This window comes from Rhincodon typus, chromosome 5 (genome assembly GCF_021869965.1).
Source record: "Rhincodon typus isolate 14 chromosome 5, sRhiTyp1.1, whole genome shotgun sequence".
Taxonomy (NCBI): Eukaryota; Metazoa; Chordata; class Chondrichthyes; order Orectolobiformes; family Rhincodontidae; genus Rhincodon; species Rhincodon typus.
In genome coordinates, this window is record NC_063336.1 from 99,116,073 (window position 1) to 99,137,062 (window position 20,990).

At 39.9% G+C, this 20,990-nt stretch overlaps 1 protein-coding gene across 1 annotated transcript in view; it reads right to left on the reverse strand.

Annotated features, from left to right (window-relative positions):
• Positions 1–340: 340 nt before the first annotated feature.
• The window catches only part of LOC109934633 (myelin transcription factor 1-like protein), a 264,033-nt gene continuing 243,383 nt past the window's right edge, over positions 341–20,990 (reverse strand). The window contains exons 20-22 of the mRNA XM_048596974.1: positions 14,083–14,186; positions 11,256–11,399; positions 341–481 (exon numbers count right to left, since the gene is read on the reverse strand). Coding sequence (XP_048452931.1) covers positions 341–481; positions 11,256–11,399; positions 14,083–14,186 — 389 coding nt within the window. The remainder of the gene's footprint in view (positions 482–11,255; positions 11,400–14,082; positions 14,187–20,990) is intronic.

Here is a 20,990-nt window from a genome sequence, read left to right on the forward strand (position 1 = left end):
ATTTGAAAGAATTTATATCCTATTCATTTTTTGTTCCGTCAACCATTCAAGAGTATACACTCAAAAAAAAAGTGCATACGTTGGCAGCTATAAACATTACATGGCATATTACACTATGTCATCTCATATGAAAACGTACAAAATGTGAATGTTTTAAAAACTATATATTAAATGCAATTACTATTTTCAAAGCAGGACATAAAATCATTATGAAGTCTCCTACGCATAACACCTTTTGTAACAGAAATAAAGTTTTGATATTCAACACTGTCTGGTAAATTAGAGCAGCAAAAACGTGAGGCATCCTAGCGAGATCTCTTTTTAAACCAGAAAGCGGTCCTTAGACCTGAATTCCTTTCACAGCTTGCTTTATGTTTTCCAGAAGGGCCTTGTTTTCCGGGCTCTGGTAACGATCTTGATTTGTATACATGTCCGTTAAAGTCGTCACATAAGCATCAAAATTCTGCTCATTTATTGGATCCTACACAATGGAAGAAATAATGTCAGTTGCCTTATGAAAAAAATCCTTCATGCATCAAGTAAGAATGGTTTATATTGATGTATCCCACACCATTTCATGAGTACAACATAAGTTGTGAAAAGGAATGTCACTTTGTGTAGCCCGTACGTGCAAGGATGCATTGAGCCGTAAGGACAAATCCTATCATATACATTGCTCATCAGGTTAGCACCTCTGCAAATCCAACAAATGTCTCTGCAGCTTGCCTTCAAGTGTGGCAATGTGCTTATGAAGAGTGGTGCATCCTTTACGACACCTTTGATTTAATAACATGTACACAAACCAATCTTTGTCAAACAGTGCAAAGCAATCTTTTGCTTGTAAGAATTCTTTAATCCTTTGGCAATGAATTAATTTTTTGATGAATCTAATTAATTTTCTCAACAGTAAAACATCATATAAAGTTATGCTTCATCCTTATACATGCAATTTTAAGTCACCAGTTTATTTGTATATGTAATGCATTTGTGTATCATTTATGTTTGCTAATTCAAGCACATTACCAAATTGCAGCATACTTATTCAGGAAATACCAAGTAAGGATTTCATGGTAATAGATAATGAAGCTCTCTAATTCATAAGAGATAAGGAAAAAAAAGTTGCTTGCAACACTGATTACTTGGATCTATATTTTTGTATTGAACAAGATAAATACTGGGAGTGTTACCTCTCAAATTCCCTGGTTATGTTAAGTTAATATTACATAAAATGATCTTCAACCTGGTCTGGAATTGGGCCTTGACTCTGACCCCAGAAAAAAAATCCCATGATTCCCACATGATGTTTTAATATTCCTCATCCAAATTCTTTAGTGATTGCGCATATTTTTATAATAAGGTCAAACAGTCAACTTTTTTTTAGGGTATTCACCCAACAGGAACAAGATATTTGCTGTTCAAACAATTTTTGTTGAGGACTGCCATCTGAAAGTGACTTTTATATTATTAGCAGGTACAAAGATAATAAATCAACACAGGCCCTCGAGGAGTATAGAAAGTGCAGGGGAGAAGCTTCAGAAGGCAATTCGGAGAGCAAGTAAGGGGCATGAAAAAACACTGGTGGATAAAACTATGGAGAATCCAAAGATATTTTAAAAGTATATCAGGTGGAAAGGATAACCAGGGATAGAGTAGAGCCCATTATGGATCAAGAGTGCAATTTGCACTTGATGCTGGAGGACATTGCTAGGGTGTTAAATGAATACTTCACATCTATTTTCAGCCAGGAGGAGGTGAATTTGGTACAGAATTCAGGAAAAGGGACTGTGAGGTTCTTGAGCTGTTTGGTATAGAGATTGAGGAGGTGTTGGAGTTTTGGCGGGCTTAAAATTGGACAAATCCCCATGTGAGGATGAGTGGTATCTTTGACTGCTGTTGGAGATGATGGGTGAAATTACAGGGCCTCTGATCATTTTTTTGATTCCTCGCTGGCCACAGGAGAAGTAATGGAAGACTGGATGACAGATAATGTTGTTTTACTCTTCATATAAACCTGGGAATTGCAGACCACGAGTCTCACATCAGTGGTAGGGAAATTATTGGAGAAAGTTCTGAAGGAGAGAATTTATCTTCACTTGGAAAGGCATGGTTTGATGTCTGTCAAACAGACAGACAGGGATAGTCAACATGGCTTTGTAAGAAGAAGGTCATACCTAAAAAATTGGATTGAATTTATCAACGAAGTGACCAGGTGTGTAGGAAATGATACTGCAGTTGATGTAGTTTCCATGGATATCAGCAAATCCTTTGACAAGGTCCACACGGGAGACTGATAAAGACGGTTCAAGCCAATGGTATGTATCCAGGGTAACTTGACAAGTTTGATCCAGATTGTAGGAGACAGTGGTAGGAGACAGAGGGTGGTGGCAGAAGCTGTTGTGTGACTCGACAATGGTGTCCAGTGGTGTACTACAGGAATCATTGCTGGATACCTTATTGTTTGTGATATATATATAATTGAGACAGATGAGAATGTGGGCTGAATTGTGAGCAGATTGTCCAAGTAATTGACAGTGAGGAAGTCTTAGGTTCCTGAAGGACATCGATGGATTGGTTAGATGGGCAGATGGAATTTAACCCTAGTAAGTGTGAGGTGATGCACTTCAGCAGAAGTAACAGGACAAGGGAATACTCAGTGAATGGCAGGACACTGGGTAGATCAGAGGAACAAAGGGATCTTGGGATATTGTCCACAGATTCTTGAAGGTGGCAAGACAGGTTAATAGGGTGGTTAAGAAGGCATGTGGCACACTTCACTTCATCAGCTGTGGCATAGATTATAAGAGCAGGGAGGTTATGTTGGGGCTGTACAAAACATTGGTTTGGCCACAGCTGGAGTACAATGTGCAGTTCTGGTCACTGCAGTATAGGAAGGATGTGATTGCACTGGAGGGTGTGGAGAGGCATTCACCAGGATGTTGCCTGGGGTGCAACAGTTTAGCTATAACATAGCTTTAAGGTAGAAAGAAAACTTGGATTGTCATCTTTACAGCGGATAAGGTTGAGAGGGGACCCGATTGAGGTGGATAAGAATATAAGGGGTATGGTCAGGGTGGATTGAAAGCAGCTAATCCCCTTAGTCGAAGGGTCAATAACAAGGAGGTTTAATTTAAAGTGAAAGTTTAGAGTGGATTTGAGGAAAATTTATTTCACCCAGAAAGTGGTGGTAATCTGGTAATATATTTAGATGTATAGATGCATTGCCTAGGAGGAGAGTTGAGGTGGGAAAACTCACAACCTTCAAACAGTACTTGGATGAGCACTTGAAATGTCATAACATTCAAGGCTATGGGCCAAGCACTGGAAAATGGGACTGGTGCATATTTGGAGTAGTCTTTTGTCAATGCAGTCTTGGTGGGCTGAAGGACATCTTTTGTGGCATACATTTCAATTATTCTATGATTCTAACTGGAGTTAGATCGAAACTTGGGTTCCAGAGGCAAAAGGACAATGCACTGATCGAGAGTACCCGCCCCATGTGTAAAAACGTACACCTTTTCGTTGGTTTTTGCTTTGGTTTATTAGAAAGAGCATAATATATCCATTCAGGTCGTGGACTTCGAATAATGAAACATGTTCACGTACAAATACTGCACAGCATAACTTATTGGCTTAATCCTTTAACATCAATGTTTTCTATTTTAGAATATCACCTATTTTAAGACAATCAGGCTCTTAACGTGCAGCCATCGGAACGATACTCAAATGGTGATTTTAGTTTTCAAAGAAAATGGGGAAAAAGCCATGGCAGATGTGAATCATCTTATCTGGATTGAGAAAGACAACTCAGAATACTTTGTGGACAAGCACCCCAAGATCCCTCTATTCCTTTGAGCTTCCTTGTGTGCTGTCATTTATTGAGTATTCCTCTGTTTTGTCATTCAAGGTGAGAGGAGTTGTGGAGGACCACAAATACTTAGGTTTCTGTGTATGCAAATCACTGAAAATATATGTACAAAAAGTCACCAAAAAGTCTAAAATGTTGGAAAGTGAAGAAGTGACGTTCAGTTGGACAGAACTTTGGTCAAATGCAATCTGGAGTATAGCATTTAGGTTTGAACTCCAAACCGCAGGATGGACATATTGATCAAGGAGGTAGAACACAGGTTTACCGTATTAATGCATGGATTGAATGGTTAAATTATGAAGATTTTTAAATAAATTCGTGTTGTGTGGATGTGAATTTATAAGATTGAGGGGCTGATGTAACTGAGGTCTCTAAAAATCAGGTAGGGAGTCAATAAGGTAGAATTGGCAGAGGAATTCAGAACATTCTGAAGAGGCCAAAATTTAGATGTATATTTAAGAGTGAAAGCTGGAACAATTCACCACAGTAGTTGCCTCACAAAGCTGTGAACATTGTGAATTTAAGACATTAAGATTGATAGGCTTTTGTTAGGAGAGAGTTGCAAGGTCTATGCAACAAAGGTGATTAAATGGAGTTGAGCTATAAAGTCAGCATAGTCCTACCAGGCAATAGAGTGGTCTCTCTTTAGAGAGAGGCAACTGGTGGTGTTTTAACTTGAGGGACACCATGCCTCAGGTTGAGAAGGACAGTCCTTCATGGTAATGTAAGCTAGTGCAGGAATCAAACACATGCTGTTGGCATTACTCTGCATTGCGGATTAGTCATTCTGCCTTTTTTTTAATAGAATCCCCATAATGTGGAAACGGACCATTTGGCCCAACAAGTCCACACCAGTCCAATGAAGAGCATCCCAACCAGACCCATTCCCCCTACCCTATCCCTTCAACCCTGCATTTCCCATGGCTAATGTATCTAACCTACATATCCCTGAACACCATGGGTAATTCAGCATGGCCAATCCACCTAACTTGCACATCTTTGGACTGTGGGAGGAAATTGGAGTACTTGGCAGAAACCCACACAGACACGGGGAGAATGTGCAAACTCCATGCAGACAGTCACCCGAGGCTGGAATCAAACCTGGGTTTCTGGCACTGTGAGGCAGCAGTGCTAACCACTGAGCCACAGTGCTGCTCCCCTTCCAGTTGACGTACAGATCAAATGTGATGGCATGGCATTACAGGACTAGTTTAAGTGACTAATTTTCCTACAGATATTCTTATGCTCATAATTGTTATTAGGCCTTTGTAAGCTTTGTAAAGTAAGGATATGATTTCATAGCCATTCACTGGTAGCTTTGAGGGGAGAGGATTTCATGAAATACAGCATGTACTCTACCCACTGCCTTTTCCACTGGTCTAGAACTGTCTCCAAATTTACAGAGGAAAGACAGATGGGAGAGTCTTGGGGCAGGTGACCCACCTGCCCTTGGGCATATTGAGACCTTTAAGTGGCCAATTAACAGCCATTTATATGCTTCACCTCACTGCTAGCTTACCTGTGATAGGAGGAACACCACGCCATTCAGACTGTCAAGCTGCTTTTATAGAGTGGGCTGGTGTTAGGTAAAGAGTGGAACTTCCATTGGGAGTCCCATGTACCCATCAGAGGTATCCACCATCCCCAACCCCTCCACCCCTTTAACCGACCCCACTGCCAAGCTTTTGAACCTGATACCCCCTCCTAGATTATTCTCACTGGGGCCTGCCAACCTTCAGCCTACTCCAATACCTCTTCTTCAGTGACTGGCTGTAGTTCCAACATTGTCCACCTCTCATACCCGGCTCTGCTCAGAACATAATCCTGTTGCCAAGCTGACTGGCTATCAGCTCTCTAAGGCAGGACTTCCTCCCACGTGGGGGCAGAAATCTGAGCAAATTGACTCCCTGCTCAGCATCAAAAAGGCTGGTGTTTTAACAAATGGGCTGCTGACTGACTATGAAGTTCTGGGAGGAAGGATGGTTGAGGCTGTGTGGAACATGAAGTCCTGTAAAATCCAGCCCTCTATCTTTAATGTTACCTGGATCTTATTTTTATTCTAGTTATGAGTGCACAAGGTTCACAATGAACTTCTGAATTGAACAGGAAACAGAATAGATGATTTTGAGTGTGGAAGTCGCATTTGACCATTTTTCCAAGTGGGCACATATTTCGTACTCTTATTATCTGTTAAGTAGGAAATATACCACAGACTTTGTATGTTAGGTCAACTTCAAAATGTAAAATTCTGTGATATTTTAAAAATACAGAATAATGTAGGTTCTTAACAGAAGTTTGTAACGGACTATACCATTTTAGTCTATAAGACCGTAAAATATAAAGAGCAGAAGGCCAGTCAGCACATTGAGTCTGCTCCCCCATTCAATAAAATCAAGGCTGATCTGATAATTCTCAATTCCACATTCCTGACCTATCCCTATAATCTTTGAATCCCTTACTGATTAAAAATCAGTGGATCTCTTCCTCGCAAATACTTAACAATGCCTCCTCAGTAGTCTTCTGTGGTAAAGAATTCCACAGGTTGATTCCTCTCGGAGAGGAAAAATGCCTCTATGTCTGTGTTTTAAATGGACGATCCCTTACCCTGAGAGGATGCATTCTGATCTGAGAATCTCTCACAGGGGAAATAATCTCTCAACATCTGTGAAGATAATATCTCACATTCTCCTAAACTCCAACAATTACAGGCCCAACCGACTCAACCTCTCCTCATAAGAAAATCCCTCTACACCCAGGGACAACGTAGTGAACTTTCTCTGGGCTGTCTCCAATGTCATTACACCATTCCTTAATTAAAGGAACCAAAACTTTTCACATTATTTCAGGTGTGGTCAGTCTAGTTCCTTGCAGAGATTTAGCAAGACATCAATAATTTCATACTCCAATCTCTTTGAAATAAAGACAAACATTTCATTTGCTTTTCCTGTTTCCCACTGAACTTGGATGGTAAATTTTTGTGATTAATGCAATTCCTGTATTCCCTCTGTAGCTCTCTGCAGCTTCTCTCCATTTAAATAATGTCCAACTCTTCTATCTGTGCCATTGTCCTCATCAAGTTTATTCGTTTAGTCTTGAACAGCAAGTAAACCGGATCTACCTAATCCATTTAACGTACTGAGGAAAAGGATTTCTTCTGTGTCTTTTTTTCCATTCTCAAAAGGCAAATGAGCTTGATAGTCGAAGAGTGTTTCTGTGACTGAAGGCCTGTGTTCAGTGGTGTACCATAGCGTTTGGTGCTGGATCACTTGCTGTTTGTTGTGTATGTGAATTTAGGAAATATAGCTTCAGAGTCATACAGCATGGGAACAGACTCTTCAGTCCAACCAGTCCATGCCGACCATAATACAAAACTAAAGTAGTTCAACTTGCCCGCGCTTGGCGCATATCCCTCCAGAAATTTTATTATTCATGTAATTATCTAAATGTCTTTTAAAAGTTATTGTTGCACCCACATCCACCACTTCCTCTGGAAGTTCATTCCACACGAGAACTATTGTCTGCGTAAAAAAATTGCTCCTCACGGCCATTTTAAATCTTTCTCCTCTCCCCTTAATAATATGGCCCCAGTCTTGAAATTCCTCACCCTCGGGAAAAGACACCTTCCATTTACCTTATCTATACCCTCACGATTTTATAAACCTTGGTAAAGTGACCCCTCAATCTCCTACGTTCCAGTGAAAAAAGTCCTAGCCTATCCAATCTCTTCTGAAAACTCAAACCCTCCATTCCTGGCAACATCTTGGTAAATCTCTTCTGAACCCTCTCCAGCTTAATAACATCCTTCCTATAACAGAGTGACCAGAACGGAACACAGTATTCCAGAGAGGGCTCACCAATGTCACGTACAATCTCAACATAACGTCCCAACTCCAATACTCAAAGGCCTGAGCATTGAAGGTGAGCTTGCTAAATGCCTTATATGATCAATAAGTCTGGAGATGCCACAAAAATTGGTGGTGTGGTAAACAATGAAGAGGAAAGCCTGAGATTACAGGATGGTATAGACACCTGGCCAGATAGACTGAAAAATAGCAAATGGAGTTTAATCCTGAAACATGTGAGGTGATATGTTCTGGGAGAACAAATAAGGCAGGGGATTAGACATTGAATGGCAAGGCCCTAGGAATTGCAGAGGATCAGAGAAATTTGATATGCATTTCCACATGTCCTTGAAAATGGTAGGACAGACAGCTTAGGTGGTTACGAAGGCATAAGGGATTGAATACAAGAACAACAGGTTTAGACTGGGGCTGAATAAGATATCAGTGAGGCAATAATGTGTGTAATGCTGGTCACCACACTATAGGAAGAACTGGATTGCACTAGAGAATCTACAGAGGACTCACCAGGATGTTCCCTAGTCTGAACAGATTCAGCTTTGAAGGGAGACTAAGTAGGCTGGTGTTGTTTCTCTTGGAGAAGAGAAAATCAAGCAAGTGGGGGATGCATCTGATTGAGATTTACAAAGTTATGAGGAGCATAGAGAGGGAGAAACTTTTACTTTTGGTAGAGGGGTTGACAACCAGAGGACACTGTTTTTAAGGTAAGCAGCAGGAGGCTTTGAGGGAATTTGAGGATATCATTTTTCACCCAGAGGATTGTGGGTATCTGGAATTCACTACTTCAAAGGGTGGAAGAAGCAGGAAAAGCACTTGAAATGCCTTCCCAGACAAGGCGACAGGCCAAGCGTTAGAATATGGGATTGGAACAATTAGATGCTTGATGACAACTGTGGACATGATGGGTTAAGGGTGTTTTTCTGTCCTGTAAAAAAACCCTCTCTCCATATATGTTTGGAAGATGCAGTTCAAGGGGCAGGTGAGTTCCTGCAATTCTCTTATAGCTGGTACACACTGCTGTTATTGTACTTCAGGACTAAAGGGAGTGCTTGTTGAAGGTATTAGATGGGGTGCCAATCAATAAGGCTGCTTTGTTCTGAATGGTATTGACCTTCTTGAGTGTTTGGAGCTGCATCTTTTCAGCAGCTTCAGAATATTCCATCACACTCCTGACTTGTGCCATGTAGATGGTGGACAGGCTTTGAGGAGTCATGATGTGAGTTTTTTATCACAGAAATCCGAACCTCTGACCTAATCTTACAGTATTTAAAGGCTGGTTCCATTCAGTTTCTGATGAATGATAATCCCCAGGTTATTGATAGTGGGGGATTCAGCTACAGTAATGTCACTGAATGTCAAGGGTTGATGGTTGGATTCAGTCTTGTTGGAAATGGTCACTTCCCGGAACTAGTGTGTGCAAATGCTATTAAGTAAGTTGTTCCCTAAGGAAAGCAAGCTAGCAGTTGGAGCTGAGACCTCGTTAGAAGTAGTCACAAGGGAATTCTGGGCTGACTGCAGGGCAATGAATTTCATTCTGAACTCAAAGTATTCTAAGATAGCAGCAACCAGAGTGCTACTGTAAATGGGGCAGCAAGTGACCTCAGACCACATCAGATCTTTACAACCCTGTTTATGCCTTGGCAGACAACACCCAGAATTAGCACTTTTCTTTGAAAATGATCAAATGACAAATTCTGTCAATCTTCTATTAGTCTTTAATTAATACTTGATGGTCATTTTAGGAACCTCTGCTTCATTAGGGAACAAGCACTTGATGCATATTCACTAGCCAATGACACACTTCCACATGAGTTGCTAAGGTTCTGATATTTGCTACTTGTTGAGACTGCACCTCCTCCCTAGACCACCATATGGTCATTATGGTTGGTAAAAAAGTTGCAGTAGGCAACTGAAATTGCAACATGTACTCCAGGTGACCAAGGCTCACTACTGCCACTAACTCAATATATAAGGGTTGAACATAGAATAAACAGGTTTACCAGAATTAACTGACTGATACCAGATTCTGTATCAGCCTTTTCCTTATTTTGCTTATCCAACATATTTTGCAACAATATTTGGATGGACTTACAAATAGGAAAGTTGAAAATGGAATTGGAAAGTTTAGAAATATTTCTACATGAATAAACATTCCTATATGAATATTGCCAGCAGTAGCAACCAATCGGGGACCAGATCCTGCTACAACTATGAGTTTCAGGTGAATCTGATTGGTTGGCAGTTCTCTAATGCTTCACCTCTTCTCAAATGGGGTCAAAAGAATTAAAGTTGTTCCCAACCTAATATAACTGAGGGTATTCAGGTTTTGTGTGGGCGGATTGGCTTTATGGCAGACTTTATAGATGGGCAGTGGAAGGGGAGCTATATGCCTCTGCATCAGAAAAAAACACAGCAGTAACTGAAACGTTATCTCTAGCCATCGCAAGAAGGCAACACACAGGTGTGAATGGTACATTGGAAGGATTACAGTCCATTGTTTGTCTCCTTCCAGAAACATTTGGGTCGATCAGCTGAGAAGCCAGATGTGCGGGCAGTTGCAAATATGCAGAGTACTTGCCCATGGGAAATTTGATTTTCTATGCTATTTTCAATTTTAACCTGGAAAGGTTTGTGGGCAGATGAATTACCCATCAAAAACAGGAGAGGCAGGGTGGAGGATAATGAAGAAGTAGGGATTGTGTTCCTAATACATTAACGTACTTCTCTGTTGCATTTCAACTGCAACCGAAGTATGGAAACCTGTTGGTTTTCCCTTCAGCCGAACAGATCTGCAGATAGCAAAAACAAAGTTGCTGGAAAAGCTCAGCAGGTCTGGCAGCATCTGTGAAGGAGAAAACAGAGTTAATGTTTCGGGTCTGGTGACCCTTTCTCAGAGCTAAATTTTCTGAGGAAGGGTCACTGGACCCGAAATGTTAACTGTTTTCTCCTTCACAGAAACTGCCAGACCTGCTGAGCTTTTCCAGCAACTTTGTTTTTGTTCCCGACTTACAGCATCCACAGTTCTTTTGGTTTTTAGATCTGCAGATAGAATCCCTCCACGGGAGCATTGAAATTTCCCATTTATAACACAAGAAGAAGGTCTTCCTGTGGAATTGTCATGGAAAGTTGTTGCCTCCTCCACTTGGATAACCATCTCCAAACTTGGGAAACTTCCCAAAATCCTGCTGCTCTCCATCTTGAGTAAATCTTTCCATGCCAGCAGCCAGCTGTTGTCACTTATTGCTCAAAGGTATTTAATTGATTTATGTGAGTGAAAATACACCAGCCCAGCATTTTGGACTTGTTCCACCCAAATCCTCTTTGAGGCTTAAGTCGATTTTCTTGAAAAATGACCTTTCCTATGGCAAGTGTGAACACTTATGGTGATATTGCTTTGTAGAGTTTAAACAGATTGAACAAGCTGTCACTGAAAGATACATTTGAGTAATTTACAGGGCAGATGATTACAGTTCTGTCGTGCCACAGTTTTGACAAAGGTATCATATAAATATTTTTATTTTTGACCTTACCATGTGTGGTAATTGAATGTTGGCCAAGCTATGGATCAAAGACTGACTCAGATTGGCCAACTCATGCAGAAGGGACTCGTTCTGTTGTTCAATTGCTTTGTTTTCCTCTTCTATCGTTTTTAAGTTATTTTCCATTGTTGTGATCTGCAAAGCAAAACATGCAACACTAGTTCTTAACCTTGAAGTTAAATTGTACAACACCAATTCCTAATCGTAAAGGACACACACACACACACACACACACACACACACACACACACACACACACACACACACACACACACACACACACACACACACACACAAAATCAGGAATCTTTAAAGGTAAAGCATACAAAACCAGATACAAATAAAAAGAATACAACACCAATTACTAATTACTAATCCCTAGAAATACAATTAATAATCCAAAAGTAAAATGTCCAATGCCAATTAGTAATCTGAAAAGTAACATACAATACCAATTAAAATACATCAAGGTTAATTCTGAAGGACTGGAAATTAGGGAAAATTTCTGTACCAAATTCAGAACCAGAGGCCTTGAAATTCTGCTGTGTGAAGATTAATGTATTAATGCCTTGCACCCTCCTGAACAATTCCTTTACTGTGAATGATTTATCATTTTTATTTGAATTATGAATAAAGGAATTGCATGTAATGTTTGTGACAAAAACCAAAAGTATTAAACATTCATATTTTAACCTTTATATAGTATAATCCCAAGGCCAAGGCAAATTGAATTGGGTAATCTTGGGTTAATTCATAACTTGTTGACTAGATTTTTTGTGATTGGGAGGCCTGTCATTTAAAACCTACTCCTCCATAGCCTGGAAATAAGTGTTGGCAATATTAACCCCTCTCTAGGACATTCCTCAGTCCACTATTCCATCAGCTGCATTAAACTACTTTGAATAAATAGCTTAATGCCCCAGTAAGATAATAGACAAAGGAATATCATACATCCACGTTAACATCAATCTGCTAATATCACCAACAGTAATTTCAAAGCTTGTGTCTATGCCAGCTTTGTGAAAATCAGGCCATCAGCTTCCCAACATAACAGTACTTAAAATGAAGAGCATGTCTGTATCTGGAGTCTAATAATTGATTCATTGTCCAATGGAAGGGGTCCAATTTCAGACAGTTTAGCACTGGAATCTAATCAATGCAATTTGGCAGTTGGAGTATCCCATTCATAGTTATCTAATGTGATGATGTATCCACTTTGTCTGGTAATGCTGATGGGCTGATAATGCTGCATCCAGTCCCAGGTTGTACAAAAATAGTGATACACTTTTTTTTTCTAGAAAATATAATAAGAGATGGGGTAGTTGGAGAATTTTAAAAGTACATTCTTGTTTGTTGGTGGCCTAGGAAGCTGCATACACTGAAGATTATCCTAACCACTTAGAAGTTCTTTACTCCTTGCAAGTTCAAAAAACCCACCTTTCCTTCTTTTTAGCAGATTTTCTAAATATTGATAAGGATATGTATTTGGTGCTGGTTTAGTAATTCACTAAACTGCTGAGTGGTAGTAAGTGGGTTCACATCTGGTGATCTCAGCCAGGTAACTGTGAGAATTGCAGAGCAAAGGCCAGCAGATGCTTCCCCACCGGCTCAGACTTAAAACGCCATCATGCAAGTCAACCTGGGACACTCCGGAAGAGCTCTGAGTAGCCTGTTACAAAGTGGCAAAGACAGCAGATCACCTACCCCCCTCTCAGCCAGGGATTGATGCATGGTGTGGGGGACCTAAAGAAGGGAAAATATAAATGAATAAATGCTTTCTATTATAGAGAATTCAAGAAATTTACTATAGAGAACTTCATCTGAAGAGCACGTTGAGATTCTTGTTTTGGCTACAACACTTCATACATTTGTTCGACATTAACATGATGGAACCATACATTGTGATTGTGAGTGAGTTCATAGTGATTTGTAAACCAAATATGTTCGGAGACTATTTCTCGAGCGGATTTTGGTATTCATTTGTGTTTATCCACTCGGGATTGTGTGGTTATGTTGTCTCTTTTATGTCGCTGTGAAGCAGCTTCCCCTTTGCAGCGACACTAAAGCAACAATAGTACTTATCAGGCCAGGTTCTGATCTGGCTCAGATGTGATCATTTCAGCAATGTATAAACTTAACACTTGGGCTCTTAGCATGTTAGCTTTGCTCCAGCGTGGAGTCGTTTTGGGTTTGAAAAGAGCCCTGTGGCACTTTTTGAGCAGTTTAAAAAGGAAACATATGCAATATTTTAAGAAAACTAATGGTCCTAATCACGTGGACCAGGAGTAGAACACCATTCTGAAGCTAGGAGATGCATACATTGTAACTCAGGAGCTGCTAGTTGCAAATTACACTCTGTCTACTACGCAATATTACCACAGGATAATTCAGTGCCAGCTTTGTGAGCTGGTCCATTTGTGATGGTTGAAGCACAGTACATTCCTTTTGGTGTATAGGTTATTAAGAGTAATGGGTTGCAGCAGATAGGTGCAGAGGCTGCATTTTTTTTTAACCAGATTCCTGGTTCTGCCTCCGGACTGTGCCTTTTTTTCAAAATGCCATTTATATTCTCTTTGACCAAGTGGCAGGGCATGGCTATCACTAGTTGGGTGCAATGATGGGCGATGGTTAGGAGTAAATCCAAGAATTTGCCTTCTTTTGGGCTGTGGCAGCAATGAATGGGTTAATGATGGAGTGACCCAAAAAGCTGGATCCAATTTGATTCTTTTATCATGATGATAGTACAGAACACCTTTACCAGAAGGATTGTATGACTTTCTGCGCATGCACATACACTGAGACTTTAAAGACATTCTACCTGGGTTCTAAGTTTGATCATGTCTGCTTCCACTTGAGAATTAGATTCGCTTAATTCCTTAATTTCTTCATCCAGCTGCTTGATTTCTTCATCGTTCTCTATCCCTAGGGAATAAAAATAAAAGCTAAAAAAAATCACAGATAATTGTTGAATTATGTGAGCACAGTTCAGAATTTACATTTTTATTCATTGAGGTATTAACAAATATAAGCCATCAAATAAAATGAAAATATCAAACTTTAGTTTTCTCATTTAATCTTAACAGGACACTGTGTTTATGAGAATGCTAATATTGACTGAAACTTTTGAAACCCTAAGTTACTAGATGGAAATCACTGATGAATCTTCTTAAAAACCATCATTTGATTTGTGAATTCTTATTCAGTACCAGTGTTAGGAACACAGGAATAAGGGCCCTAGGAGCAGTAGTAGGTCATTCAGTCCTCTGATATTGCTATAACGTTCAATGAAATCTTGCTGACCTACTTGCAGTCTCAACTCAACTTTCTTATTTTCTCCTACAACCCTTGACTTCCTTGTCTATCAAAAATCTACCTAAATGAGTCTTGAATTAATTCAATGACCCAGCCTCCAACACATTCTGGGAAAAATAATTCCACATATGAATGACCCTTTGAGGCAAAATCATTCTCATCATTTCCATATTAAAAGTGAGACTTCATTCTAAATCACGTCCCCTGATTCCAGTGACCTCCACAAAAGGATACATCCTCTGTGTCCACCCTTTTAAGTTCCTTCATATTTGTATTTTTTGTGAATCGTTCAATAAGATTACCTCTCATTCTTCTACTCTGCAAAAATATTCTTCATTTTATATTCCATTCCCCTTGCATTAAACCCAAACATTCCATTTGGCTTCCTAATCATTTTCTGTACCAGCTATTAACTTTGCCCACCTGTGTCAATCTCTTTCCATTTGTATATTATACTACCTTTCTATTCTTCCTGTCAAGGGGACAGGTTCACATTTGCCCATGTTTTAATCAATCTGCCAAATCTTGGAAACTTACTTTTCTAAATATCATGGTGTAATTGCAAATTTAGTAATTTGCTTGCCATACCCAAGTCATTGATACAGATTATAAATACTTCAGACCCCAAGATTGATCCCTGTGGCACTCCGCTACTTACGGCTTGTCAGCTCGAAAAGGATGAATTTATCCCTAGTCTCAGCTTCTTGAAGGCTAAACGATCCTTTATGCACACGATTATGTTCCCCTACACAGGATACAAAATTTTCTTTTGTTTTTGAGAGCTGTCCTTGAGACTTTCTCAGAGGCTGCTTTTTTCGTTATCAGGGTTCCTTTTCTTCACCCTAACTCATGATATACTCATGTCAAAATACCTTCTATGCTTGTGTTATCATTTGAGGATTTAGGGGATTAGAAGAATTCATCAATATCCTCAATAATTATCAATAATCCATTAAAATTAAACCATGACACACAAGGAAAGCATTAATGTCTAAGATACCAGAGTATTTAAATTAGCACTAGATAACAAGCATGATTTAGCAACAAAGCCTCTCTTCCTTCCACCATTGCTGTTTTATGAACGCCTATAACAGGCTATGCTTGCAAACCTAATTTTCCCAATAGTTTTGTTTTTTGTTCATGGTATGTAAGTGTTGCTGTTTAGGCCAGCATTTACTGCCCAAACTCATTTCCCTGAAGAAGGTGGTGATTAACTGCATTCTCGAACGGTTGGGATATGGGGTCACCTCTCGTGCTGTTAGGATGAGAGTTACAAGATTTTGACCTGGCGACAGTGAAGTTCCAACGTAGGATGCTGTGTGCCTTGGAGGGGAACTTGCAGCTGGTAATGTTGCTGTGCATCTGCTGCCCTTCTCCTTCTAGGTAGTGGAAGTTACAAGTTTGGAAGGTGTTATCTAAGGAGCCTGGGTGGGTTATTGAAGTGCATCTTGTAAATGATACACACTGCTGCCACAGTGTGCCGATAGTGAAGGGAGTGAATGTGAAAGGTGGTGGATGGGAGTGTTGTTCAAGCCAGCTGTTTTGACTTGCACCATATTAAGCTTTTTGAATCTTACAAGCTGCAGTCATTCAATCAAGTGGAGAGAATTCCATCACACTCTTGGGCCTTATAGACAGTGGGCAGACAATGGGAAAACAGGAGGCATGTTACTTGCTACACAACTCCTACTCTCTGACCTGGTCCTGTAGCCACGGTGTGTTGTATATATTTGGCTCAGTGCAGTTACTAGTCAATAAAACCGCCAGAGTATAGATAGTGGGTATTCAATGATAGTGATGCCATTGAACATCAAGGGGCAATGTTTCGATTCTGTTTTCATGGAGGTTGTCATTGCCTGGCAGTTCTGTTTTGCGAACATTACCTATCACTTATCAGCCCAATTGTCCAAGTCTTACTGCACAGGGACGCTGACTGTTTCAATATCTGAGACATTGTAATGGTACTGAATATTGTGCAATCATCACCAAACACCCCCATTTATGACTTTATGATGGAGACAAGGTCATTGATGAAGCAGCTGAACATGGTTGGGCCAAGGACACTACCCTGAGGGCCTCCTCCAGAGATGTCCTGGAGCTGGGATGCTTGACCTCCAACAGCCACAATTATCTTCCTTTGTGCCACATACAACTCCAATCGGTGGAGAAGTCTCCCTCTGATTACCACTGAGTCCAGTTTTACTTGGGCTCCTTAATGTTACACTCAGTCAAATGTGGCTTTGATATTAAGAGCATTCATTCTCATGTCATCTCTGCAGTTCAGCCCTTTTTTAGTCCACATTTGGATCAAGACTGTAATGAGGTCAGAAGCTGAGTATCCCTTGCGAAATCCAAACTGAGTGAGAGCGAGTAGGTTAATCCTTTGCAAGTGCCACTTAACAGAACTGCCAATGACCCAATCAATCAATATTGTTGATGATGTAGCATGGACAGACTGGCCAGGAATTGGCTGGTTCAGATTTGTCCTGCTTTTTCAACACAGGGCATACCTGGGCAATTTTCCACATTGGCAGGCAAATGCCAGTGTTGCAGTGGAGCAGCTTGGGTAGGTGTGCAGCTAGTTCTGGAGCACAAGTCTTCAGTACTATTGCCAGAATGTTGTCAAGACCCATAGGCTCTGCAGTATCCAGTGTCTTCGGCCATATCTTGGGTGTTCAAACCGACAACATGGGTGGATCAAATCTACAATGTAGATTGAAGTAACCCATGATTATTGTGGTACCTTTCTAACATGCCCCATTTATTATTTTCTGTCTGCTCTGACCCACAGTGTAGCTGCTATTAAGGGGACTATAAATGTGCTCCCATGTGATCTCTTGCCTTTCCTACTTCTAATTTATATTTTGCTTTTTCGAGACAATCTCATCGCTCACCACTGCACTAATGACATCGTTAATTAACACAGTTACCTTTCAACATTTTCCTAGCTTCTTATCTTTACCAGGTGAATTCAAGTATAATCAAAACAAATCAAAAAACATAAGGATTGTAAATTAAAACTTTTTTTAACTGTGGATTTTACTTCATCTTTTGTTTTCGATCTTTTTATCTCTAGGAGCAGCATCTACCTCAATCAAATATATGCTTCAATCAACATCAGCCCAAAGTATTGTTAATGCCACTTATCTTTTCTTTAATTAAACTGCTAGAAAGATTTGAAAATACTTTTTAGTTCCCTCCTTCCTTCCCATGTCTCCCACAGCAGTAACAAGTGAACTTTTCAGAAGCAGAACATTTTCCCATGCTCCTTTTGTTCGGGCTATTAAAGTATGAAGGAATGGGGATTATAGAGATATCAACAAATAATTAGCATATATTTTGAGGCAGACCAGATGGTTGCAACAGTAAGCACTCTTCTACTAACCAAAATATACAGGCCTGGAAAGTAATAACGAGGCAAACAACGCTCACTGTTATACGAGTAAATTGGACAGAGACTTCAGGCATCTGCACATGCACAGTTACCCAGAAATATGGAAGTTGCTGCCAAAGATGGCCAGCTACTCGATAGTACATAAAACTCAGCACTGAAATCAATGCAATGGCATGATATTGGGTACTTGCCCACTGATGTTCCATTAAACATGGCAGAGTTAAAATAGGGCTGATGCATTCTGTAGTAAGTGAATTTTTAACACGGTGATAAGTGATAATTACTGACCTTGAAAATTCAGTTTTAAAATTGGGAGTATCATTCCTTCAGCAGTTAAAGAGTGTTTGGGACTTCAAAAGTATTTTAAAAACATATCTTCTAATGCTCTTTTAATTCCATCTACTTTTCCAAATATCATTTGCTTTATGTGCATCACTTAAATTTAATTTATGCCTCCTTTGTTCTAATTCCAGGTTTGGAATCTGTGGTTGAGATGGTAACTCCTGCAGAATGTACTCTCTTGCACAGAATTCAGAACGGGCCCTTGGCGTCTCATTGAGGATTCTTAAATCTGTCCAATTGAACAGTCCAGTTGTGTCTTGTCTGCTCAAAGTTGCCCCGTTGAAGCATATTGTGTTGGATCAGATACTGGATTTGAGGAAGTTCTGCTGTAAGCAGAATTCCTTTACAAATGTTGGTAAACTGACAAGTAAGTGCCTTTCTTTTGCCGCTGAATTAATTCAAAAACATCAGGATCATTAAGTAAACTTGGAAATTGCAAATGTTCCATTACAATGATAATGAATGGCGAGTCTTCACGATAATTCACCCTTTGGACTTGGACTTACTCAAATGGCCTAGAAACTACCTCATGTGCTTAATACTGCCACACAGAATTTATTCGCTAGCCTAATTTATTCCCATGAACCATGGGTGATTTGCACATCATTTGCATGCCACAAGGATAACCGTCAGCCTGGTCAGATGCAAGCTGATGTAGTAAGCAGTGCTGAGGGCAGAAACAAGACGGATTGAGTGATTTGGTTTCTCTGTGCTCCTCAATGAGAGATGTAAAATAAATACTTCGGGGAGGCAAACTCCAGTGGTACCTTCGCGACCCCTGGTTTGGCCACTAATCGCCTGACAATTCTGAAGGCTCATGCATTGTTCATGCTGCAGCTAGTTGGTAATGAATTTTGGAGAGGCTATAACAAACAGGAGATAAACTTCTGTTTGGATATGTAAATTGCCAAATGCCTCAGCCTCTATGTATGAGCCTTTACCAATACGGTGTGTCCTGCACCACTGTTCTAATGATTGCATAATATTATAGTGCAAAATTTTCAGCAGATAGCACAGGTAGCAGTGCAGGAGCACGAGGGGAAGACAATGCAAGTGACACTCTGCCTACAGATAGAGGAGAATAGAGGAGGTGAGTTGCACTGAACCTGATGACAATGGAGAGGAACTGGGGGAGGATCATGTGGCCAAATTTGTCAAAACTGCAGAGAGATCAAGAACAAACTTGGTACTCAGACTGTTAAAATGCTTGACTCATTAGCAAATGGAGTGGTGGAGGCAAATAATATTTAGAGGGAAGCTAATTAAACATATGATGGAGAAAGGAGTAAGAAGTTATGTATGAACATATGAATTAAGAACAGAAATAGGTCATTCAGCCCCTTGAATTCTCAACTATTCAATAAGATTGTGGCCAAACTGATTAATTCACATTCCTGGCAACCCAATGGTAACCTTTCAATTCCTTGCTTAACAAAAATCTAAATACCTCTGACTTAAAAACATTCAAAGTCTCTGCTTCCATTGCCTTTTTTAAGGAAGAGGCTCACGACCTTTTGAGGAAAAAAAATTCCTTATCTCGGTTTTAAATGGATGACAACATATTTCTAAACAGTATCCTCCAGTTGTAGATTGTCCTGCGAGAGAAAACATTTTTGTCTGATTCACCATATCAAGAATCCACAGGATGCTATATGTTTTAAATCAAGTTCTCTCCTAGTCTTCTAAACTTCAGTGAAACAAGCCTATATTGTCCAACCTCGACAACCAGCCCACTCCAGATAATAAAATAAAATATTTTTTCTGAACTGCTTTCAACATATTTACATTCCACTTTAAATAAGGAGACTGTTACTATACACAGTGCTCACAAATGCCCTGTATAGCTGCAGCATAACCTTCCTACCTTTGGTTTCAGTTGCAACAAATAATAACATACTCAGCTTTCCAAATTACTTGCTGTACATGCATGTTAATCTTTTTCAGTTCACGTGCTAGGACAGTCAGATCTAGCCTATCTAGCCTTTCCTCATTAGGCAATTCACTCACTCCAGGTATTAGTCTAGTAAATCTTCTCTGAACACATTAACATCCTTCGGTGTATGGTGACCAGTGCTTTACACAGTACTCCAGATGTAATCTCACCAATGCCCTGTATAACTAAAGCATAAACTCCCTATTCTTGCATTCAATTCTCCTTGCAATAAACATTTCCTTATCTTTCCTGAGTACTTGCTGTACCTGCATACTAACCATCTGTGATTCTTGCACCAGGACACCCAGATCTCTCTCCATCTCAGATCTCTGCAATTTCTCTCCATTTAGATAATATATTTTGTTTTTATTTTTCCTGTCAAAATAGACAATTTTACATTTTCCCACATTATAGTCAATTTGTTAGATTTTACCCACTCACTTAACCTACCATAGCCCTTTGCAGCCTGCTTACATCCTCTTCACAACTTACTCTCCTACCTATCTTTGTGTCATCAGCAAATTCAGAAATCATATGTTTGGTCCCTTCAGCCAAGCCATTGATATAAATTGTAAATAGTTAAGGACCCACACCGATCCCTGTGGTACACCATTCATTACATCTTGTTAACCAGAAATGATGATTGAGAATGAAACATGGTGACTGTTCTCGTAATGTGTGTTGTGCATAATCTTCTTGCCTTCTGGTTAAGACTCCACAGTGCTTTAACCTCTGCCACTGCTAA